Source organism: Liolophura sinensis, chromosome 11 (assembly GCF_032854445.1).
Source record: "Liolophura sinensis isolate JHLJ2023 chromosome 11, CUHK_Ljap_v2, whole genome shotgun sequence".
Taxonomy (NCBI): domain Eukaryota; kingdom Metazoa; phylum Mollusca; class Polyplacophora; order Chitonida; family Chitonidae; genus Liolophura; species Liolophura sinensis.
Genome location: NC_088305.1, coordinates 18,721,274 through 18,747,285, shown reverse-complemented (window position 1 = coordinate 18,747,285; position 26,012 = coordinate 18,721,274). Strand labels below are relative to the sequence as shown.

General features: G+C 38.4%; 1 protein-coding gene across 1 annotated transcript in view; it reads right to left on the bottom strand.

The window, feature by feature from the left end:
* The window catches only part of LOC135478140 (DNA mismatch repair protein Mlh1-like), a 66,500-nt gene that overhangs the window by 33,322 nt on the left and 7,166 nt on the right, over positions 1-26,012 (bottom strand). Inside the window, exons 4-9 of the mRNA XM_064758412.1 lie at positions 25,566-25,656; positions 25,047-25,219; positions 24,484-24,556; positions 22,629-22,720; positions 20,467-20,509; positions 19,417-19,505 (exon numbers count right to left, since the gene is read on the bottom strand). Coding sequence (XP_064614482.1) covers positions 19,417-19,505; positions 20,467-20,509; positions 22,629-22,720; positions 24,484-24,556; positions 25,047-25,219; positions 25,566-25,656 — 561 coding nt within the window. The remainder of the gene's footprint in view (positions 1-19,416; positions 19,506-20,466; positions 20,510-22,628; positions 22,721-24,483; positions 24,557-25,046; positions 25,220-25,565; positions 25,657-26,012) is intronic.

Sequence of the window (26,012 nt, the reverse complement as noted above, 5' to 3'; positions counted from 1 at the left end):
GAAACCATTTATTTCATGACTAAAATGTTTGTTCTAACAGCATTCTGATGAGAGACCAACCTCATCAATGAAGTGAGCGACCAACCTCATCAGTGAATTGAGGCAATATTTTTTTATACTTGGTGAAAAACTTCATTAGAATATATTTTAGCCAAAATACATCTAACATGTAGTATGCTTCTAAAAATTGTACAAGTGGTCCATTAAAATTTTCCTCTCAAGGTTGCAGTAACAAAAGTGCTTTCATAAACAAAATGAACGTTGATGACTAGAGTATTTGAAGTACCATAAAGGTTCAAACAATTCACTTCCTAATCCTTCCACTTTAAATTGAAACGTTAAGTGCATCTGGGGTATGAACCACTCTAAGTTAAGAAAAAGATAAACCATTATATGGTCCATGGATTTTGTCATCTTCTTTTGTTCAGAACTCCTGAAAATTGAGTATCTGACAGACAGGAGTTGAGGTCAGGCAAGGGAGGAAATGCTTGAGCCTTTACCCGCACAGAAATTAATATCTGTTAAACTGATTTAAATACATGTACTACACTGTATTCATATTGAAAAAAATAAAAACAGTTTTCAAAATTGTGATCTTGGTTGTTCTTTATTCTCCAAGCCGGCACAGCCAAAACAGCATGTGCAACAGAGTTATTTCTTTGACTGGTGTGGCCCATAAGCCTCTACGAACCGCCTTGTCTTTTGGCAGTCAACTGACCAGAGTCTGATAGCTGGAAGAGGGTCAAAAGTAGACAAGGTTTTATCTGACAGTGCTAATGTTAACAGGTCATTTAATGTGTCTTTGGTCAGCCTCGATCTCCAGTCAGTTTTGACACGATTCATTAGTGAAAAGCCCCTCTCTACAAATGCTGTGGAAAAAGTTAGAACCAATAGTGTTTTCACAAGACAAAAGATGTTCTTTAACTCAAAAGAATCTGCTTTTTTTCTTAATATTTTAGGCCAGAAACACCTGATAGCCCTTCCTTCCTTAAGAGTTGTTTTTAGTGTTTTTGACACAAACTCCCACAGAGTCAGTCTCTCTCCCTCAACTTTTATCAGAATCATACCCTTTCTCTTTCATGACACAGGAAAAATGGTCACTAAGAATTTTCAGTTCTTCTTTGCCATAATTACTATAGTCATCAGTGTCCATGTCTGGTAAATCACACGAGTCCAATATAGTAAAACATGACGTTACTGCACTGTTGCCCAAATTCCCATCACTTTGTAAGCCAAATCTTGACACTAAAGCTTTCTTTAAATTGTCTTTCAGTTCGTTGCCTTGTTTTACAACAGGGGCTGTTAAATCATGTGTGTTTCTACTCCCTGTCCTTTTGGATTTAAGTGTCACATCTCTGAAAACTGTCGCCCCTGGGTATCCAGTGAAATTGTTTGCCTTGAATGTGTTTACTTCTGCTTCACAGTCAAATGTATCTAGTTTCATGTGGGCACGTTTCACTGTTGAGACTAAAGTATCGATGCTCACATCCTCACTTTGTAGTAAACTACTTAAACATGACACAACTGCTAAAAGACTCCTTGAGAACAACAAACATAACACCATGTTTCTCATCCAGCAGCTTGTCCAGAAGACCTGTTGCTAAAAGACTCTTGAGAACAACAAACATAAATAACCCAATGTTCTCATCCAGCAGCTTCTCCAGAAGACCTGTAGCCTTTGCTTTGGTTTCCTTGCGTTGAGTGTTGTCTCGCTGGCACTCGTGCAACTGTGTGCAATTCGCAGCATGATTCCTGTTCACTGCTTCAGTAGCAAGCTCCTGATGTGCCACCCACCTGGTGCCTTTAGCCACAGTATGCCTCAGTGTGTTGATATGTAATAGTTCACCTGTTCTTCAGCATACGACATTGCAGGTTGCTGTTCTCGTAAAAAGAATATAACCCAATGAGCAGTTCGTGCACCTCAGCATGTAAAGGTATGGTCTTGGTTGCATCCTTAAATGCTAACTCTAGCCTATGGTTAGCACAGTGAAATGATAGGAGTCCTTTGATATCCTCTTCTTGGACCAGTTTACAGAAGTTTTTCATAACTGAAGGCCCATCCGGATACATGCCAACTGGATACATTTGGATTTAACGTCTATGCCAAGATCTTCAAATGTTTTGAGGAAACATTGCCTCAAACCTTTCACAGTAGCGCGTCCTGTAATGCTTTTTATTTTTACAAAGTTAGAACAAGGCTCAAAGTTCTAATCTATGTAGGAGACAAGAAATAACTCTTCTTCCAAGTTTGCTGGGTCTGCTGAGCCATCCAGGGCCACCAAAATAAATTCAGAGGAGTTTATTGCATGGACTGTCTGATCAAGTTCACACTTTGCAATATATTTGATGAAAGTCTTGGCCTCTTTGTCATTGTTATAATGCTTTGTACCTGAAATGCCACTGAATTCCTTGGCAAAATTGACCTATTGGAGTTCATTTAATAAAGGTAAATCAGTAAATGGTCTTTCATTTTGTCCAATAAAAAATGCAGTTCGAAAAAGTTTCTCAAGTAAATCTTGTTCCCTTGGTCCATATTTGATATGGCTTTGATAAATGGTTTATCAAAGGTGGTAAGCTTGGAATTAGGCATGGCCGTTGTGTTGAGTTTATGGGCAGAACTAACTTCGTGTGCACGGACGTTTTCTATGCGCAGTGATTCGCAGCCTGTGACAAACTCATTTGCAGCGTCCTTCCCAAAATCCCTGCATGTTCTGCAGAACATTCGCTCAGAATTAAATCCTAGCCAGTCTCTGTTCTTCTTCCACGCTTCATAGAATTTAAAAACCTGTCGTTTTTTTCCGCCATGAGTGTCGTCCATAACACCAGGCCTCCCTTCATCACCGGACTGACTCCAACTTTCAGCTTCAGGTCTATCGTGGTCCCTCTCACTAGTACTTGTAGAAGCTGTGTGTTCAGTCTGTTCGTTGGGTGCACCTTGCAAAGCAGGCTCCTTCCTTTTCAAATAGCGAAGCATTTTTGTGACAAATTGCGGCTTAGGATACTTAGTCGGAGTTATTCCCCTTAGACGTACACATAAAATGTAGTAAAGAGAAATGTTGACATCGGAGGTCAGATTGCTTTCCCTGAACGTAAGCGTAAATATGATTGGCTGTTAACGGTATGTTTTATCCACTCAGTAATGCGTTTACTGTAACTTGTAACTTCAAACACAGACTGTATGTTCGACATTTTTAAAATCTTTATTAAAACGAAAACCGAACCGAGTAAAACCTACTCGATGCTTTCCCACAGCAGAACCCTTTACAGTCATGCATGGAGCTATGGTAATAAATGGTGATTTTAAATGGCTTCTAAAGTCTACTTGTCGCAGCGACAGGTAATATTTTTCATTACCTGTCACTTTGAAAAGTCACCTGTCATCGACAGGCAGACAGGCGTTATTTCGACCCCTGATATTTTTCGAGCAACCCTTCATGTAGAGACAATTGGAGACTTTTTGATAGCTTCCTTTACAGTCCATTTCCAACATAATGCAATATGATATTTGACAATGAAATATCCCAAAATGCCAATTTCAAATAAAAAGACTATAATAATCAAATTAATTTTCCAGGCACTGCCGCTCAATGTACCCAGTGGTACTTTCATACGATACAAACTGGCAATAAATAACTTTTTTCTGAAATCCTCACAGGATGATTATTAAACTTTAAATTATTATTTATTTAAACTTTAAAGACCATCATTTATTGCCAAGCATGATTTGCCTGTGAATGCTGCTTTCCTCAGCTGACCAACACAGTTCATTCTGTCGGTATCTGGGAGTTTTGAAATCTTTGTAATGGTGACGTCTTTTTACAGTGTTTGAGAGCAAAATTCAGTACACTTTAACATGGGAAGGTATATAATAACGAATATTATCTGCGTGAAGTCCTAAAATGTTTAGGGGGCGTCCGTAGCCAAGGGGGTTAGCACGCCAGCGCAGCGCAATGACCCAGAAGCCTCTCACCAATGGTCACTGAGAGTTCAAGTCCAGCTCATGCTGGTTTCCTCTCCGGCCTTATGTGGGAAGGTCTGCCGGCAAGATGAGGATGTTTTTGGGTTTCCCTCATTTTATTCCCAATATAATGCTGGCTGTCATCTTATAAGTAAAATAGTCTTGAGTATGGCGTAAAACATGAATGAAATAAAAAAATAAATTTTTAAGGTAACTCAATAAATTAAAATGATCTTTAGTGAATATCTTTCAATATTGTATTTAATAATTGCATTTGATTATCCCTCAAGTGCTAGCAGTGATGCCACATCACAATGCACAAAAGCACATCAGCACGATGTTGAAACGTCAAACCTCCATTCCTGTCTTACTTAACTACTTAAACTTTATGTAACACTGAAGCTCGCAGCGTTTGTAGATTTAAGACTTGGGTATAAGTATGTTTTGTGTGGGGAAAAAGGAAATTTTTGCTGCATGCTCTTATGAACTTTATACAAATTACAAATTTACATGTTTTATGTAAATATACTGTAAAATGAATTTTCAGATTTGAAAAGACCATGTGGTCTGGAACACAGATGGTCAGTTTAAGTCAGAAAGGCTCGCAGCCAAGATGGCGGCTGGCAAAGCCCATTACCCCAAAAAATACAAAACTCACTGCACGCCATCTGTTCCTCTCTATAGCCATCAACTGTATTAGTAAATACTCCCCTATAAATTGTTATTCACAATTTTCCACAGTCTTGTGAACAACAGACCACAGCGGCCATGTGACAAATATAAAATGTTTACTCACTCCAACTTCTGAGAGTTCTGTTCATCTTAGAAATGTGTTTTTTTAAAGTTTGCTTGGAAAGGTGAATGACATAATATTGAATTAGCACCATAAACAATATTTTATGGCATGACAGTCCTTGGAAAATGACTGGCCCAGAGAACACAGTTGGTAGACAATCTGCTTCGGGAGCAGTAGATCCAAGGTCAAATCCTGGGTCGAGTCACACCTAAGACCTTAAAACAGGAAGTTGTGACTTCCTCGCTTGGAGTTCAGCATGGAGGGGATAGTGCAATGACTGGTTGACCCGTATCAGTATAACAGCTCGGGCGGGGCAACTTACTTGCCTTCGGTAAGTCGTCTAAGTGAAGCAGCACTAGATAAAAGAGCGGTGGAAATCCGTCCTGCAACAAGGAGGCACATCACATCCACCCTAAGGATTCCTTCGTTGTATGATATGACTGAAAAATTGTTGAGCACGACGTTAAACCCCAAGCACTCACTCACTCCTTTGAAAATGAATTTTGCACATACAAATTTCTATGGCAAAAACAGTAAAATCCAAAACTACTGAAGCCATAATATTAAGATGCACTGAAAAGCACCCGTAGTTACCAGCAATTACTATTCCAATTAACCAAAGGTTAACCAACAAAAATCAAAAATTCTACCATCTGCTAGTTATATCTGTAGCATTAATTTACAAATCAGTCAGGCCCTAATTTCACATGCATGTGTTGAGCAGATACCCTTTCTGATTTCTACAGGGCATTATTATTTGATAGTGTATTATTATACTTCATTTTCGGAGTACAATCATTAATGTTTTCTTTCTCCATTCACAGGAAATATGACTACCATATAGGAACCCAGGTTCCACGCTGCAAAAAGAAGGGAGGTAATCCATGCAGCTAAGAGAGACCAGCCATGTTGAACAGACCAACAAACCTGGTCAATTTCAGTGCGGAATCTGAAGGCTTTCCAAACGTGTCCTTCACCATAGAGATTAATGATCACTTAAATGCCACAGGTAATTTTACCCCGTTAACTTGGAACGACAACTTGCACGATCGTGTGGACTACTTTTTCCACCAGCCACATTTCGTCGTGAGCCTGATTCTGGGTTTAGCCACGTTCCTGGCCAATGTCATGTCCATAGCAGCGATACACCACATCAAACGAACAATGACCACACACATCCGCCTCATCGTCAGTCTGAATGCTGCGGATTTGCTAGTCAGTGTCAGCTTGCTCCTTAACCTCTTCAACATGCTCTTCAACCCAGTCCTTCCAATTGGCCTTTACACGGCGGAGGAGAGACAATTCTCTGCCTGTATGATCGCGTTTATCTTCGCTCTCCACCAGATGGCAACACAGATCTCCATCTTGAACATCATGGCGATGGCTGTTGACCACTACATGGCCGTCATCAAACCACTCGTTTATCTGACCCAGAGTTCCAAACGCCAATGGGTCGGCATCATTATCGGGATGTGGTTCGTGTCGTTCTGTGGTGGGTTTTCGGGTTTCTTAACAGGAGTGAACTCTTACAAAAAGACCTGGGCTTTCAACTACTGCGAGTTCATCACGAACTCCGGAGATTACCACCCTGAGTTCACCACCTGGGCTATGGCTTTGATCGCCGCGATGACGATCGTCTTCATCTATCTGCGCATATGCTGCGAGGTGTGTCATGTCAACAGTCAAATGTCCAACATACGGCAGGGTTACATCAAAAACCAAAAAGCAATCCAGACCACTTTGTTTATTATCATGACCTTCGTGATCTGCTGGCTGCCCACGTGTTTCTTCCAAGTGATGATGATCATTCAAGTGTCCGAGGACGAGTCCCACATAAGAACCATGATATCCTCCCTTTTCCAAGTGAACAAATATCTCAACCACTTGTATCTTCTCAACTCTCTTCTTGACCCCATTATCTACGCCTTTCGTTTGCGTGAAATGCAGCAGGGCTACAGGTGTCTCCTCCTCCACTGCCTTCACTGTTCATGTGCCTGTGAAAAGGGAGATAAGCGGTACAAGTCTAGCTTTCGCTACAACAAGGATTTTACCTCCATGACGTCAACCGTGGAGCGTGGCTGTTTTGTCAACGGACAGGAAAGCCGGGTACTGCGACAGGAATCCTGTCGCTTTGTATTTCCTGGGCGCCGAATAGTGCTGCAGAAAACGTACGCAGACAGGATGTTTTCCCACAGCAAATGTCTTCAGGACCAGACTGTGTTGCTTCAGGAGGTGGCGAGTCAACAAAAGGCTTTGAAGGGCAAACCGATCCAATCTGGCAACCAAGCCAATGGGGTCTGCATCCAATGCTGTGCGTCTCAGGCCGATTTCAACAACTCTCGCTCTGCCTTGTGTAACAGCACTTCTGCAGACTTTAATGTTATGTGTAAGTCAAGGTGCTACAGGAAAAACGAAGGACACAGCTCATACAGGTATCCTGCCAAACGACAAACGTCCCAACATGCCGCTGCATACATGCTAAACGACAGTGGACGCCCATGGTGTCACTGCACAACGTCTGTGTGACAATCAGGTCCAGGGTCTAGTGCACGTTACACATACATTCCCAATAATGCCACTCAAATAATAACCAGGTCCACGACTGCAATTAAACTACAGGATTTTCATTGTGTTGTGCCATGAGCAGGGTGGAATTTTAGAATCAGGGTAACACTCTTCTTTACCATAAATACTGGATTAACATTTTGTTGTACCATGAAGACAGGATTAATATTCTGTTGTACCAGGAAGACAGGATTAATATTCTGCTGTACCATGAAGACAGGATTGATATTCTGTTGTACCATGAAGACAGAGTTAATATTCTGTTGTACCATGAAGACAGGATTAACATTCTGTTGTACCATGAAGACAGGATTAATATTCTGTTGTACCATGAAGACAGGATTAACATTCTGCTGTACCAGGAAGACAGGATTAAAATTTTGTTGTACCATGAAGACAGAGTTAATATTCTGTTGTACCAGGAAGACAGAGTTAATATTCTGTTGTACCATGAAGACAGGATTGATATTCTGTTGTACCATGAAGACAGGATTGATATTCTGTTGTACCATGAAGACAGGATTAATATTATGTTGTGCCGTGAAGAGAGGATTAATATTCTGTTGTACCATGAAGGCAGAGTTAATATTCTGTTGTACCATGAAGACAGGATTAATATTCTGTTGTACCATGAAGACAGGATTGATATTCTGTTGTACCATGAAGACAGGATTAATATTATGTTGTGCCGTGAAGAGAGGATTAATATTCTGTTGTACCATGAAGGCAGAGTTAATATTCTGTTGTACCATGAAGACAGGATTAACATTCTGCTGTACCAGGAAGACAGGATTGATATTCTGTTGTACCATGAAGACAGGATTAACATTCTGCTGTACCATGAAGACAGGATTGATATTCTGTTGTACCATGAAGACAGAGTTAATATTCTGTTGTACCATGAAGACAGGATTAATACTCTGTTGTACCATGAAGACAGGATTGATATTCTGTTGTACCAGGAAGACAGGATTAAAATTTTGTTGTACCATGAAGACAGGATTGATATTCTGTTGTACCAGGAAGACAGGATTAAAATTTTGTTGTACCAGGAAGACAGGATTGATATTCTGTTGTACCAGGAAGACAGGATTAAAATTTTGTTGTACCGTGAAGACAGGATTAACATTCTGCTGTACCATGAAGACAGGATTAATATTCCGTTGTACCATGAAGACAGGATTGATATTCTGTTGTACCAGGAAGACAGGATTAATACTCTGTTGTACCATGATGACAGAGTTAACATTCTGTTGTGCCATGAAGACAGAATTAATATTCTACTGTACCACGAAAGACAGAATTAATATTCTACTGTACCACGAAAGACAGGATTAATATTCCGCTGTACCAGGAAGACAGGAATAATATTCTGTTGTACTCTCAACACAGGATTACCATTCTGTTTATTCTGTACAGAATAAACACTGTGATGTAAATGTGTCATCAACACAGAATTTGCCTTCTGCGGTATCATCAAAACAGAATTTGCCCTCTGCTGTACCATCAACACACGATTTGCCCTTTATGTACCATCAACACATGATTTGCTCTCCAATGTACCATCAACACACGATTTGCTCTCTAATGTACCATCAACACACGATTTGCTCTCTAATGTACCATCAACACACAATTTGTTCTCTGCTGTACTATCAACACAGGTTTAACAATGTTGTTTTGCTGTAACATTGTTTTCTGCTAGCAATACAAGATTTTTACTGTTCTGTAATAAGGACAGGACTTGTAATCTATCAAAACAGGACATAATGATGCCTTCTGAAACACTGTGCATGTCATGCATAATGATGCATTTTGATACACTGTGCATGCCATGCATAATGATGCCTTTTGATACACTGTGCATGTCATGGATAATGTTGCCTTTTGATACACTGTGCATGCCATGCACGCAAGGCCTGTATTCTGCTATATCATCAATGTACTCACAGAGGTTACACATTCTGCTCTACCATCCCTAGACTGGATTTGCATTCACTGTACCCTTAGTACACATTTTGCATTCCCCTACTTCATGTAAGACTACACGACTGTGCATCATCAAATGCCTACTGCAAACAAGGCCCCAAAATAAATGAATCCAAAAGCAGGGATTATAAATTTTTTTCTGTCTGAGTGTAGGTTTTACTTTGAAAACCACAAGCACCTGTAATCAGCAGATTACATCCATATATAGCACATTCCTTTTTTCTATTGAATATTCAACTGCACGATCAACAAGTAAACCTTACTCCGAACTCTTAACACTTAACATTTACGGGATCTCCAACAAGGGACCTTGTGGTTTATTTATAGAACAACAGTTAAAAAATTGCTTTTTAGTTCAAGAATTATTACTTCGACTTGAGTCAAATGTAGTACTAAATCCATCTAATAAAAAACATATTCATATCTTTTCTTTCCCAAAAACAAAAACTGGGAGAGAAACGTAATTCTTTGCTTTTAGCACTACTGATATCTGTCCTACAAATTAGGAGAATTAAGGTACGGGATACAAAACTTTCAGAAAGAGTTTACTGTTTCCTGTAAGAAACATATCAATCATGAATCTTCAGAACTTTACGCACACATCAAACATACACACACATCATAAAATCATGTATACCTGTGTGCACGCACATATACACAAGTTTGTTGCTCAAAGGGAAGTAGTCTTGTAAAATAATAGAGAAGAAAATAAGCCCATAGAGTTATCTCCCTTTAACGTGTACTCCGTGTCCTTTGTGTGAAAACATCAAAACTGACATTTAACGTCATTATTCATATAATTATTCCATGCAGAGGATGACATATCAATATTTTTTTATTGCTTGCACAATTCTGTATTCAACAGGGGAAACCCACGACCATCCGCAGGTTGCTGTAAGACCTTCCCACTTACAGCCGGAGAGGAAGCCAGCATGAGCTGGACTTGAACTCACAGCGACCGCATTGGTGAGAGACTCCTGGGTCAATCCGCTGCGCTAGCGCACTAACCAACTGAGCCACGGCGGCCCCTCAAAAAAGATAGCAAGTGGCGAAACACAAGTTCACAAAGTGCACTGAACACAAAATAGATTACAAATGGCGAATATCGAATGGTGTGAAAGCCGATATCTCCAAATCCAGTAAAATACTTCACAATTTTTTTATTTATTTAATTGGTGTTTTAAGCCGTACTCAAAAATATTTCACTTAAACGACGGCGGCCAGCATTCTGGTGGGAGGAAACCGGGCAGAGCCCGGGGAAAACCCACGATCATCCGCTGGTTGCTGTCAGACCTTCTCGCGTATGGTTAGAGAGGAGACCAGCATGACATGGTCTTGAACTCACACCGACCGCATTGGTGAGAGGCTCCTGGGTCATTACGCTGCGCTAGCACACTAACCAGCTGAGCCACAGAGGCTCCCAAATACTTCACAATGAATGAGAGTAAATATGACTGCTCACAAGTGGACTTGAGTAAATGACTACTCACAAGTGGACTTGAGCAAATGACTGCTCACAAGTGGACTTGAGCAAATGACTGTGAGCTTCGCAACTCCATCGCTCATATTTATAGACTAACGTAAAGAAAATTCTGGATGGTTTCATTCTAAACATGTTTAGAAGACCGATACATGTTTCCAGAATGTATACTCTATGTACAATGACACTAAGCTCATAAACACAGAATGCCTTGAGAACACTTGACTAAATTACAGCACAGGATACTAAGAGGGAAAAATGTAGGTCAGACACTGACACAAAAAAAAAAAATAAAAAATACAATACAATGTTTAAAGACGGGGTTCTTAACACAACATCTGTAGACATTAAATTACCAATCACTAAAAAATGTCCCACCATGTTTCAGAGGCACAATGATATATCATTAATACCAAGACAATGCTTTTATGAATTTATGAACTGCTCTTTCTAATATGAAATTTTTTGAGAAGAATTTAAACACATGAACTAGTTTCTGCCATCAACCTTTCCCAAGATTTCTTATATCCTTGAAAAAAGATGGTTGTGTAAATTAACTATTAGTGTTCTTGAGTTTTGCATTTGTATTGGCCCACAGTGCACAGGGTGACCAAAGATGAAAGAATGAACCAATGCTCATGGACAAATGCCAGTAGCAGTAAATATCTCACCATGCATAATGTGGAATGAACTAATGCTCATGGACAAATGCCATGCAGTAAATATCTCACCATGCATATTGTTTAATGAACTATCTTAAATAATTAATAACAATACAATAATAATTCTTTATTTCAGACTGAACAGTCATGATCACAAATAATCCAGGGAAAAAGAGATACAAAGATGTACCATAATTAAGGGCAATCTGAAGTATTTTATTATAACAAACTGAACTATCGTATAACGCAGTTGCTTAGTTCTTCCTAAACGCATGTCATTTTGCTAGCGCTTATATCCCACATTGTTATAAATAATTCATTATTAAGAAAGCTCTACTGTCTGCTATTTTTTTATTGTTGTTGTTGTTGCACATTTGACCGAGTTCCAAACAGCCATTTTCACCTCAATAACGCTGATTCACTGTACCCTAATGTGATGTGTAAATATTTGTCCTCGGTAAACCAAAACATTCGTAACAACAGACCTATACTTTGCCATTATTGATTGCATCGATGCACGAGACAAAAATTGGTCTGCCAAAACCTGCAGGATGTTGATTAATCTTTCACACAGGTGAGTCTTGGGAGGTCATCATGAAACTAGGACAATCTGCTTCGTTTTACTGATACAATGTACCTGGGGTCGGCTCAAGAAAGAAATTTCTGGCTGAAGCCAAAATACAAAATGTCTTCACCGTGCTAAGTTTTTGGTGCAGAAAGTTGAAATTTTGATACATTTGTCTTAAGACGACATTTATGAGGTGGTCTAAATGGTCAGATCTTGATGCCAAAAAATAAAAATAATTTTCAAATTTTGACTTAAGCCAGAAATGGCTCTGTGAAATCAACCCTGCAGCTTTTCTATTTTTACATCTCAGATGTGACCACATATTCACCACATGATGTATGATATACAGACTTTCCAATTTTTTTAGGTGGTGAGAGATGTTGGCTGTGATTGTAATGCTAAATGGTACTGCATATGTAAACTGTGGACATTCTGCTCAAGAAGAGTCTATATATACAATATATTCCAGTTACTCAAAGATATTATTCTCTTTAATAAGAGCTTGTGCATAAAATATCATAGTTTTTACTCATATAAATTATTCTGATTACAAACGAGCGTGTACATAATATATCATTGTTTATGAACATTAATTACCATATTACAGTTATTACATAAAATATTAATTTTTGTGCTAAAACTTACATTTTCATAGTAAGGTATCATTCTAAATTCCAGACAAACCTCAACACTAGAGAAAAAAAATTCAGGAAAAATAAGTAAGGCATTTTGACATTAACTCTATTATTATATCCACATACAAGTTTAATTCTTTTGTACTTACGTTTATTCTACATGTAAAAAAGACAAAACGACCTTACAGCAGAAAATGATCCATTATAAAATTATAGACATCATAACGCCTCAAGGTCCTGCTTCACACTGTCAACACCTCACAGGATGAAAAAATATATGCCACCTCACCGTTGGACATACAATTATGTACAAGTTTTCTGCACATATGTAAGAAAAAACAATAAGGACCAAAACTCTAACTTCATAGTGACAGACGAAATTCTATGTCAAATCCAGTCAAATTCTGTTAAATAAGAAGTTGTGAATAGTACAGATCATGATTCACTCATATTGTTCTGTTTACAGGGAATCTGTAAATAATACATGTGAATTGCTTTTTCACGTCAATGGTAAGTTTTAACAACATCTTGTTCATCCTGAAATATATCCTGGTTTATTCACATTATTCCCTTATCACAGTTTATTCACACATGTAATATTTTAGAGAAGTTTAAAAATAGCTTGTCCATCCAGCAATATATCAGGTTTTATTCACATTATTCTGTGATCACGGTTTATTCATAGCAGTAATGTTCTGTTAAAAAAAAAATTGTACATCCAGTAATTTATCACGGTTTATTCATACTATTCTGTTATCATGTCCTGTTTAAAAAGAGCCTGTACATGCAGCAATATGTCACGGTTTATTCACATTATTCTGTGATCACGGTTTATTCATACTGGTAATGTTCTGTTACAAAAAAAATTGTACATCCAGTAATATATCATGGTTTATTCATACTATTCTGTTATCATGGTTTATTAATACAGATAATGCTCTGTTTAAAAAGAGCCTGTACATGCAGCAATATGTCACGGTTTATTCACATTATTCTGTGATCACGGTTTATTCATACTGGTAATGTTCTGTTAAAAAAAAAAAAAAACTTGTACATCCAGTAATATATCATGGTTTATTCACATTATTCTGTTATCATGGTTTATTAATACAGATAATATTCTGTTTAAAAAGAGCTTGTACATGCAGCAATATATCACGGTTTATTCACATTATTCTGTTATCCTGGTTTATTCAGACAGGTAATGTTCTGTTTAACCCCGAGCTTGTTCATTTTATCAGTATATCACAGTTTGTTCAAATTAATTATTCTGTTTCATATTAAAGAGACTGGTAATATTATATCTTGGTACAAATGAATCATTTGCCATGTCCACATATCTCTCTACACGTGCCTAAATGTTTATGTGATACTCAATTCTTGATATTGTAACAATAAGAATCGACAAATAAGGGACTTGATTAAATAATGGTACCTGAAGCATATGTTGCTGTGCTTGCTACATCTGATTTATGGTTCACTTCAGTGTAGTTTTATGCAATACTTACTGTAAATTTTCAACCTTTTTCAACCTCTTAAGTCTCCAGCCTTAGGAGGGAAGTTCTGCCAGCAACCTGCAGATGCTTGTGAGTTTCCTTCGGGCTCTGCCCGGTTTCCTCCCACCATAATGTTGGTCACCATCGTATAAGTGAAATATTCTTTAGTATGGCGTAAACCACAAATCAAATCAAATAAATAGATTTTCAACCTCTTAAGCACTTTTTTCAGTGGAATTTATGAAATACATTTATGACAATGGCAGTAAAATGATTTGTTTATGACACTTAAGATGCAAGATGTATAAACCTGTGCAGATTATTTCTTTACACCTCATAAAACATCGGGTTCCGTAGTGCACAACTTCAGGTATTAAGGAATTTTCCTGCAAAATTTCAAAACTTAAGTTGCAGAGGCGGATGAAAAGGCTGAAGAATTAGGGTGATCAAGTTGGAATACTAATTCTTCATTTATACCATGGTGATCAGTTTACGTCCATTCAAAAGAAATAGCATATATTAATAGACAAGTTTAACTGAGAGATTTTATGGTGTATTTGTGGAAGACTAGTGGTACTCAGCAATCACATGATTGCAAACATGGCGACGAGCGCAAATGAATGCTTTCTGTGTTGCTAAAGCCTGGACTAGACCTGTGCATCCTGTGCATGTCAGCAGTTGGATTGATGGACTGACTCACTGATTGATCAGGTGTTGAACGCTACATTCAAGAGTTTTTCACTAATATTTCTTTATTTATTTGATTGCTTAATGGGTGGAGGAGACTGGAGTACCCACAGTAAAAAAAACACCCAACTTTCTCACTGTATGCCAGGGGATTATAAAAGCCATTCGGATAATTGGTACTCGGTCTGTCGATTGAATAAAAAACTCAGCATCAACCTGTTTCTCTCTAATATAATAATATTAATTAAATACTTTTGGAAAAAACTTAAATGTCATAGCCAGATGCACAAGGAGTATTTCCATCGCAACTTTGAGTACATATTTGCTGATTGGTTTCTTTTTCGCTCTACGCTGCTTCCCATCACAGTAACAAACACCAGACACATACAGGGAATATCTGTTTTAACAGATTCAACCAGGGTCACAGTAAAGAATACGCTTATGTCATTCAACATTGAAGCATTCATGGATATGGCACTGCTACACTAGGGGAGACAGAGCATAACAAGGGGAGACAGAGCATAACTAGGGGAGACAGAGCATAACTTGGGAAGTCAGAGCATAACTAGGGGAGACAGAGCATAACTAGGGGGAAGAGGGCATAACAAGGGAAGATAAGGCATAACAAGGGGAGACAGAGCATAACTAGGGAAGACAGAACATAAATAGGGGAGACAAAGCATAACTAGGGGAGATAGAGCATAACTAGGGGAGACAGAGCATAACTAGGGGAGACAGAGCAAAACTAGGGGAAAGAGGGCATAACAAGGGAAGACAGAGCATATCTAGGGGAGACAAAGCATAACTAGGGGAGACAGAGCATAACTAGGGGAGACAGCATAAATAGTGGAGACAGGGCATAACTAGGGGGAAGAGGGCATAACAAGGGAAAATAAGGCATAACAAGGGGAGACAGAGCATAACTAGAGGAGACAGCATAAATAGTGGAGACAGGGCATAACTAGGGGGAAGAGGGCATAACAAGGGAAAATAAGGCATAACAAGGGGAGACAGAGCATAACTAGGGGAGACAGCATAAATAGTGGAGACAGGGCATAACTAGGGGGAAGAGGGCATAACAAGGGAAAATAAGGCATAACAAGGGGAGACAGAGCATAACTAGGGAAGACAGAACATAAATAGGGGAGACAAAGCATAACTAGGGGAGATAGAGCATAACTAGGGGAGACAGAGCATAACTAGGGGAGACAGAGCAAAACTAGGGGAAAGAGGGCATAACAAGGGAAGACAGAGCATAGCTAGGGGAGACAAAGCATAACTAGGGGAGACAGAGCATAACTAGGGGAGACAGCATAAATAGTGGAGACAGGGCATAACTAGGGGAGACAGAGCATAACTAGGGGAGACAGAGCATAACTAAGGAAGACAGAGCTTAACTAGGGAAGACAGAGCATAAATAGTGGGGAGAGGGCATAACAAGTGGAGACAGAGCATAAATAGGGAAGACAGAGCATAAATTATGGAGAGGGGTCATAACAAGTGGAGACAGAACATAAATGGGGGAGATAAAGCATAACAAGGGGGAGATAAAGCATAACTAGGGGAGACAGAGCATAAATAGGGGAGACAGAGCATAAATGGGGAGACAGAGCATAAATAGAGAAGAGAGGGCATAACAAGGGAAGACAAGAGCATAACAAGGGAAGACAGAGCACAACTATGGAAGACAGAGCATAGTATGACAGACCAAACCTCTGTGGTCACAAATTAACTACTGTAACTGACTAGTTGCAGCACAAGATGTGCGCGATGAAGGGAATAACTTTCGCCGGCAAAGAGAGCTAGCATTCGTGCTTGAAACTTACTTTGTATATTTAAGTGACAAAATTTATATTTTTTTTCTTTTATATGTTGGTGTTTTATGTTATACTCCAGAACATCTCACTTATACTTAGGCAGGCAGCATAAGGTTACAAGGAAAACAAACACATCAGTGAAAATCCACAACTTTCCACGTACGACAAAATAGAAAGCCCAAAAGAGCTGGACCTGATATCTCATAATAAAATTGAGATGAAAAAATCTCCAATAATGGGGCAATAAGATCAAATATTCTGACTTCAAAACATAACTTGGTGTTACACTGTTTTCATATTTAATTGAACAGGTGACAGAAATGTGAGGTCTTTCCTATGATACTTTTCAAAATAGTCATAGAAAATAAATTGAAAAATAATCAAGATCTGTCATGATACTCTTAAAAATATTTATGTAAGATAAAATGGAAAAATATTCAAGATCTATCTTGTGATACTATGAAAAATATTTTTATAAGATAAAATGGGAAAATATTCCACGAGGATATACTTGAGGGCCAGACTAAGAACCCCAAATTATGCCCTGGTAAATTCTTCACTAGCTGTCCAAAGCCACCTTGCACAACAGCTTGTTTACGGAGGTTGGATACGCAGACTAGGGGAGGCAACTCTGTCAGCCTAAACATGTCCCATCCTTTATCCTGTTAATATCTTTCCCTCGGTCACCATACAAATACATCACCCCACCAATACATACAAACTGTGTATACAGGTATTCAGTCATCTTTTTTGTAGGTGCCCCTTAAATGGTTTTGGGATCAATATCAAATATCACACCAACAGAACAACATCTGATGAAAATCAAAACTAGCAGAACACATAAATATATATATCTGTATATTGGTTAGAATTTAATGTCAATGGGCTTCTTATCAGGAGTTTACTTCAGCTCATGAATATTCATCACTCTCTAAACAAGTGACTATCTTTGTGGTGGGCTTAAGGCTATACGTCTAGTCATATCTAGAGTTGTATGGGGAGACTGAAACATGAAAGAACTTTAATTTATGGATTGAATGACTGAATTAATGTGTGATTGAATGAATGTGTGAACGTATATATGTATGTATGTTTGTAGTTTTACCCCGTACTTCAACAATTTTTCAGTCATATGATGAGGAGGAGTCATTCTGCTTGTATACTAAGTTTGCTTGATGTAGTGTGAATCCACAGTCAAAACTGAAATACACTGACAAAGACACAAGACATGACGCACCCACCCAGTCACATTACACTGACAATGGATCAACCAGTCTTGTTTCTTTGCTCTAACCTTTCAGAGCTAAGCACCAGTGAGGCAGCACCACGTACTATTTTTAACATCTTTCACATGACCCGACCTGGGTTTGATACCAAGGTCTCCAGACTTCAACGAAGCCTATTTATGGACTGAGACTTGAGTATGAAGTAAGGGGGTTAAATCTTTCATCCTACTTTCAACTAATGAAACACGTAGTCAGTTGTGTCAGTGGTACTTTACGAGAACGTTTTGTTTTCTTAAAGGTTCAAAGTTTCTTTATCATGGCACCTCCATCCTTTTCAGTACGTACGAGTCAAGATATAGCCATACTATATGCGGTTACATTCACATATAACATTTCCAGGTTTTTTATTATTTAGTTATTTCCCAATTATCAAAATGTGTCATATGTGCAGCTTTACTGCAGGTGTAATGTGCTGATGTCAATTAAGAGAAAGTGTAATACAGCCTAATTACAAGTGTAATGGACAGATTTTAACTACAAGCATAACATAAAGATCTCAAAGCCTAAGACATCATCCGGCTAAAGCATATTTCAATTTAAAGCAGAACGCTCAAAATCTCTAAACAGTACTTTTTTTTGTGATTTCACAAAAGATCTAAAATAAAATGACAATGCTAAGATGCTGGCTGATGCAAATCAAGACATCTATCTAAAACAATTTATCCAATCAAACCCTTGCAGTGCATGCATTGCTCCCAACATCTGCTTTACATCACTGTGACCGCTTGTAACTTTTGTAAATCTAAAACAACACCAAGGTCACCGAGGGGGGTCACGGTAAGAAGGCAGGAAGTGATGTAATAAACCTCAAAAACTGTCTCAAGCTTTGTTTCTAACAATACTTCATGCACATTCAGTCTCTCTATCAGAAGTATACACAGCATGATTCTAACAAACACCTGAAAAAATTTTATCAGTCAATGCTGATTAAACACTTCCACGCGAGGACACCAGTGCTGAGGCTAAGTCTAAACAAGCCCATGTGGGTCTCACATGTTCCAAAGGTCAAAGCAGTCTAGTGGTGGCAGTGATGTAAAGCGAAAGGTAGAGAATGACGCATATGGGCTGTTAGGAGTATGGGAAGTGACATATAGTCTTTTCCCACTGAACTCACGACAGGACAGCTGACAACATTCCACTGGTACACGGGACATCATTTTGACTTTGCTTACAACGATCTAGATACCTGATTTACACTGAATCAATGATCAGCAAAAACCTAGTACAATAAAACAACCACACCTAAACAGGGAAAGAGAATGCCTTGAAATGGATGTCATAATAAAAACAAATCTTGTTGATGGTGATTGGTCAGATTTATGTGAGGGGCATGATGGGTGATTTTCAACTCTCTGCAACCTGGCCTGACTCATAAAAACAACCATGACAGATGCTTCATTGCAGGGTAATGTGAGGTTGGCCTTCAGGTGGTTTGATACCATCTGTAATTGTTAGAAAATAAGAGTTTTCCACTCACCTTGCCACTGATGCCCCATAAATAGTACGGATGTTGTCAACAGTTGAGGAATTTGGTGGCGTTCGTACATCAGCAACACCTTCTCCTTGCTGCAAATGAGAAAAAAAAGAAAAAAAGAGAAACAGCAAATTTTAAATGCATCAGGCACCTATTGCAATAGCCAGACTTTTTTCAAAACAGTCAATCATTTCAACTTCCTCATAAGTAGCACCAGATATCAGCAGACGTTTTGTAACAGTCCATCATATCAACTGTCTCATAAATAGCACAGGATATCAGCAGACGTTTTGTAACAGTCCATCATATCAACTGTCTCATAAATATCACAGGATATCAGCAGACTTTTCAAAACAGTCAATCATTTCAACTTCCTCATAAAAAGCACCGGATATCAGCAGACTTTTCGTAACAGTCCGTCATATCAACTGTCTCATAAATAGCACAGGATATCAGCAGGCTTTTCATAACAGTCTATCATATCAACTGTCTCATAAATAGCACAGGATATCAGCAGACTTTTCATAACAGTCCATCATATCAACTGTCTCATAAACAGCACAGGATATCAGCACTTTTCATAATAGTCCATCATATCAACTGTCTCATAACTAGCACAGGATATCAGCAGACTTTTCATAACAGTCTATCATACCAAATGCCTCAAAAATAGCACAGAATATCAGCAGACTTTTCGTAACAGTCCATCATATCAACTGTCTCATGAATATCACAGGATATCAGACTTTTTTTCATAGCATGGTGCTCAATCAAACAGCTACAAGGTACTTTGTGATCTGTGATTGGTCAAGTATATGGCGCCATGAGCCACCACAGTCTAAAGAAACGGGCGCAAGGCATAGCGTTTGCTGAGTGCTTGCTGTATCTGCTGCTATGAAATGCTACATGCAACTGCATTAACTCTTATATTTCTTATATTTTCACTTTTCCAATAAATCTTAATATCTACAATGTCTACTAGAAATGGTGGTAAACTAAAGAAAGGACTTGCATGAATCCCTTCCCTACAGCTGTACTTGAGTTACATCTTACCTTTTTCAGAGTGAATCCAACCCTGGAGTTGTGGATAGCATATCTTCAAGTAATAAATAGAAATTTTTACTCATCATCACACATGTGTAGATGTACATATAATCTGATCAAAAGCAAAAATTACTTGTTGCTGAATAAACAATGTTTTACATCAATTCACAAATACCCAATATTTGACTTTTTTTAGTTGATCTGATTGGTGTTTTACACTGTACTCAAGAATATTCCGCTTAGGAAGGTGATTAACATTACGGTGGGAGGGAACTTGGGCACAGCCAAAGTACTCCTACGTCCATCAGGGGAATCCAACAGGAGCTGGACGAACTCATGATGTAAGGGTTGGTGAGAGGCTCCTAAGTTATGATTCTGCATTAGCAAGCTGTCCACTCGGCCATGAAGACCCCCCTAACATACCAGAAGTGATTTTGACACACCATAAACAACAAACTTATTTTTTTTACCTGTTTTACTCTCATGAGTATACATGTATCATCTATGGAACATACATGTATCATCTATGGAACATACATGTATCATCTATAGAATTTATATGTATCATCTATAGAATATACACGCATCATCTATGGAATATAAATCTATGGAATATATATTTATCATCTACAGAATATACACGTATCATATACAGAATATACACGTATCATGTATAGAATATACACGTATCATGTATAGAATATACACGTATCATCTACAGAATATACACGTATCATCTATACAATATACATGTATCAAGTACAGAATTATACTGCCACAATTTCTCAGCTATATGTACCTTAATTCTTCAACCTTTTCAACCACCTGTGCAACCAATACTTCGAAATATTCTGGATGAACTATGGGATGTACAGAAATAATTTGTACAGTGTAATAAAGCTTGCATCTTCGGTGACACAAATAACTCTTTTTAGTTTTATTTTCATAATTATTGCACGCAAAACTTCCATTGACCAAAGTGCTTTAGAGGTTGAAAAGTTATACAGTACACATATATGACTTCCTTACCGGACTCTTGTTCCTCAGAAGCTTCAACAAAACTCATTGTAACAATGTAATATTTCACTGGTGTAAACTGCCACAAATATTTCACTTATAGGGTGGATTTCAGTTGATTAAGTGAGTGGAGGGAACTAGAGTATCCCTGAGTGAAGTATCCACTTGCCTTTTTGTGAGTATTAGACCCTATTTTCAATCTCTGAGGAACTCTGAAAGTAATTTCTCCACCTTAATTTTGTTTTGGTTGGTTTGCCAACATCAGGGCTTCGCAGAAAATATCTCTCACTTTAGACATTAGAGAAATGCAACTTCATGTAATAGACAGACAAATGCAACTTCACATAATAAACAGACAAATTCAACTTCATGTAATAGACAGACAAATGCAACTTCATGTAATAGACAGACAAATGCCTCTTCATGTAATAGACAGACAAATGCCTCTTTATGTAATAGACAGACAAATGCAACTTCACATGAAAGACAGACAAATGCAACTTCATGTAATACACAGCATAATCCAACTTCATGTAATGGACAGAGAAATGCAAATGATCAAATGACTACTGTTCTATTGTAATACATGAGCTGTGCATTACCAGTTTGCCCATAGACCACCACCACAAGTACATAGGAATGAGTTACTTTAGGTAGTAGTGGTTCCCCATTAGGCGATAATTAAAAAAGTTGTTCATTGGGCTAAAATCGGGCTGACTCAAACTTAATTTTCGGGGAATCTAAGAAATCTTGGTGTTTTGAGAAGGGAGGTGGGGGGGGGGGGGGGGAAGTGATGGCTACAACTTACCAAAATTAGGCTCAGCATTACAGGATTGCTCTCGAAAAAAAATCCATTTTCACCAAGCTTGTTTGCACGCCTTACCAATGTAAGCTCTACTCATACAACAAATAGCATTTAATGTGTGGAAATTTTAGTGAGGGAGCGCTAATCTTTTCCTTTTCTGTCATCGCGCCAACTCAAGACTTGGTGAAATAACCAACTCCATAAGGAAAAGAAACTCCATGCCATTTTACCCGAGGAAAAAAAAATTTGCCAACCGACCAACTCAACTTTAAAAAGAATAGCTTGTTACCCAGAACAGGTTTTTAATGATGGCCTTTGTTTTGATCTAGTGTACAGTTCTAACACTCACCTACTCACTACCTCAGCAATTTTGGCGTGCTCTTCTGCAGGGCTTTTCAAGGCCTTTCGTCTTGTTGGAATGTTGTAAAATAAATCTTCAACCTTGAACACACACATTTCAAATATACATGTCGTAATTCCAAACATATCAATTCTCACACCATATAGCCCTACATTCATAATTATGTTTTTTTTTTAATTTTAATGTATTTATTAAAGTGTTATTCAAACAATAAATATAAAGTTATACTGCACTTAAGTTTGCGACGTTTAATTAACATAACATACAACTGATAGTACATTGTACCAGTCTGATATTGTACAGCATTACCACCTGACTCAGAATTTGCTTTGATGAAATTTTTCATCAGAGTTTATAAGACGTTACAGTATACATAATTATTTAGTTGATTACTCAAGAATATTTCACTTATATGATGGCGGCCAGCATTATGGTGGGAGGAAACTGGATAGAGCCCGGGGTAACCCATTACCATCCGCAGGTTGCTGGCAGACCTTCTCACTAATGGAAGGAAGAGATCACAGTACATATGTCTTCTTCAATGTCCCTCTCAGTTCCAATACACACCTAACGTAATAAAACATTTTTAACAGCCATACTACCAACATACACCTCCGCTTTACATTTTTACAAAATAATTTAACACTTTAACACTACAATGACATTTCTAATAAGCTGTTAATATAGGTTATTACATACCCACTTTCACATTAGCACTGGGGCTGGTTTCATGAAGGATACTTAGTGTTAAGTTACTCTTAGATAAGTGCACTTCATATCTCACAGTAGTTAAGGGTAAACCTAGCAAAGTGAGCTTCATGAAACCGGCCCCTGGTACGTGCATTTGCCAAAGGGAACTAAGAGGTTAGAGCAAGGAAAACTTAGAATTGAGAGAGCCTGATTTCAAATTTTTGCTAAATCTATGCTTGTATAAGGCAGTGGCGTGAAACGCTGGCGTGAAAGGTCACATGGGAAGGCCCAGGAAAATCAACAACTTTGGAAGTTATTCCCAGAAGAACGGCTAATAATAACAAGAAATTACAGGATATACGACAGCAGAGCAATGCGCACAGCATACATAAATCGTGAACGTCAACACAACCTGGTTTTGGGTCTTTCAAGCAGAAAGCTGTATTAGCTCATAACGTTTTCACGGCTGTAGGGGAGCAAGTAAGGCTTGTTGGCGCAAATAAAATGGTAAATGCCCAGTTGTCCACAATCAGAAATCCTTAGATCAAAACATGAAATAAGTGAAAGTTACTGACACACACACAGCAATAGGCAACATGGACAACAAGCTCAACCGTGTGTGAATTGGAGAGCTCTGTAAAGGAACTTCACCCAAGTATGTACAAGTTAGATACTGATAATCCACCACAACACACATTCCATGCTACAGATCCAGTTTTGTTTGCATCCCGGGCAAATATATACATGTAAGTATGCATTCTTGGGTTTTAATGTCATACTTGACAACTTTTCCGTCGTATGACGACATTGAGTCATTAGGTGTGAGCATATATACTCTGTCTTCTTGCGGCAGAGAGAGAGAGTCCACTCTGCGAAAGTGCTGTCGTCACTGAAGTATCATGCCAAAGACGCCATGCATGATACCCCACCTAATCAAGTTTTACTGACACTGGGCCAATCAGTTAGGTTTCCTTGCTCTAACCTCTCAGTGCTGAGTGCGAAGCAAAGCAAGTATCATTTTCAAAGTCTTTGGTATGATCCAACTATGGTTTGATCCTGTGTCTCCTGACACTAATCAATCAACCACCGTAGTGGTCCTGGCAAATACCGGTATGTGATAAAACACCACACAACACACAACAGAAGTACTTACAGAGATCTGAGTGCCCTGGTTGCCCGCACACGGTTTTAAAGGTTCCTTCAACTTGCTATCCACATACTTTCCCCTGTGAGAAAACATAAATTGGCTGATGTATCATTTACACATACAATAAACAAATGAGGAATGATTTATATTAATTATATTATACTAATTCCCCGAGGGACGACTCCCCTGACTCAAACGCACAGCTTTGCCAAGGGCAACAAATCCCAAGAAATACATCAGATTACCTCCCTTGATGTCACTCACACACATACATGGCACTTTTTGTTCTGAAGATTACTGAGGTATCATGAAGGTGGCATGGGACACCTGAAAAGGGTTAATGGCAGGTTTCAAAAATAAAGCCGCATAACCTGAGGGTGTACTTTCAGGGAACTTTACCCTGGAGGTATCTGGACCAAAATCAGAAACCTGTGAGTGTACAATAATTAAGGGTTTCAGCACAATTTTACATTTCCTTTAAATGCCTGTGAAGTCTTCAGGAAGGCAATGTTCACTATGGACAAGTCTAACTGCGAAATTACGCAGGTTTACAACAGCAAACATCATACCTGAAAGCGCATTTTGAATCCGCAGTTTTGGTTGTTATGGTAACGTGGGCCACGTGACTTATACTAGCCAATGCCTCCCCACGGAAACCGTAGGTTGCTATGGAGTTAAGATCTTCAAATTGCTTTAACTTGCTGGTTGTAAATCTCTCGCACACAATCTCCATGTCTTCTTTCTGGCAAAAGATTTCAGCAGTTTGATGACATTAAAGTAATGCAGTACAAAATTTGGAAAAACTGTGAATGGATATTTGAACTGATGTTGGTGGTTCTGACAAAATGTGAGAAAAAATATAATGCTTTAACAGAAAAATAAACAATAAATCATGAAAACCATCCTCTTTCTTAGAGTTTATAAATTAGAGTTTTTTCCATTGTTGATTTTGAATAAAAATATTTAAATCTTGCATAACCACACAATTATTTTCAGCAAACAGACATTTCAGTAGAGGCTTTTTTTGTAATAACTGTATGCATAAGTTCCACAGAAAAAGGTAGAATATTTACAGTAAGTGGACTTACTCGTATTCCTGTGCCTGTATCCTGAATCTGTAACAGTTTCAAACCACCCTGTTTCACCGTCACTTGAATACTGGTGCTTTTAGCATCCAAACTGTGCAACGAAACATGCCACAAATACATCGTTATTCATCAAGTTACAAGTGACTGATTCAATGATACATTAGTACAACTGCTTATCCATTCATATAGGGGTCAGGCAGCAACCTACGGATGGTTGTGAGTTTCCCCGGGCTTGGCCCGGTTTCCTCCCACCATAATGCTGGATGCTGGAGTACGGCATAAAACACCAATCAAATAAATAAATAAATAAAATTCTTAAAGGGATTGACATATGCTTTTTACCTGCCACATGTAATTTTTTTTTTTCTCAAACCTGTAGAAAAATGTCTCTAACCGTACAGACCTGTGTATCAGAGGGGAAAACATCATACTGCTTTTAACCAAATA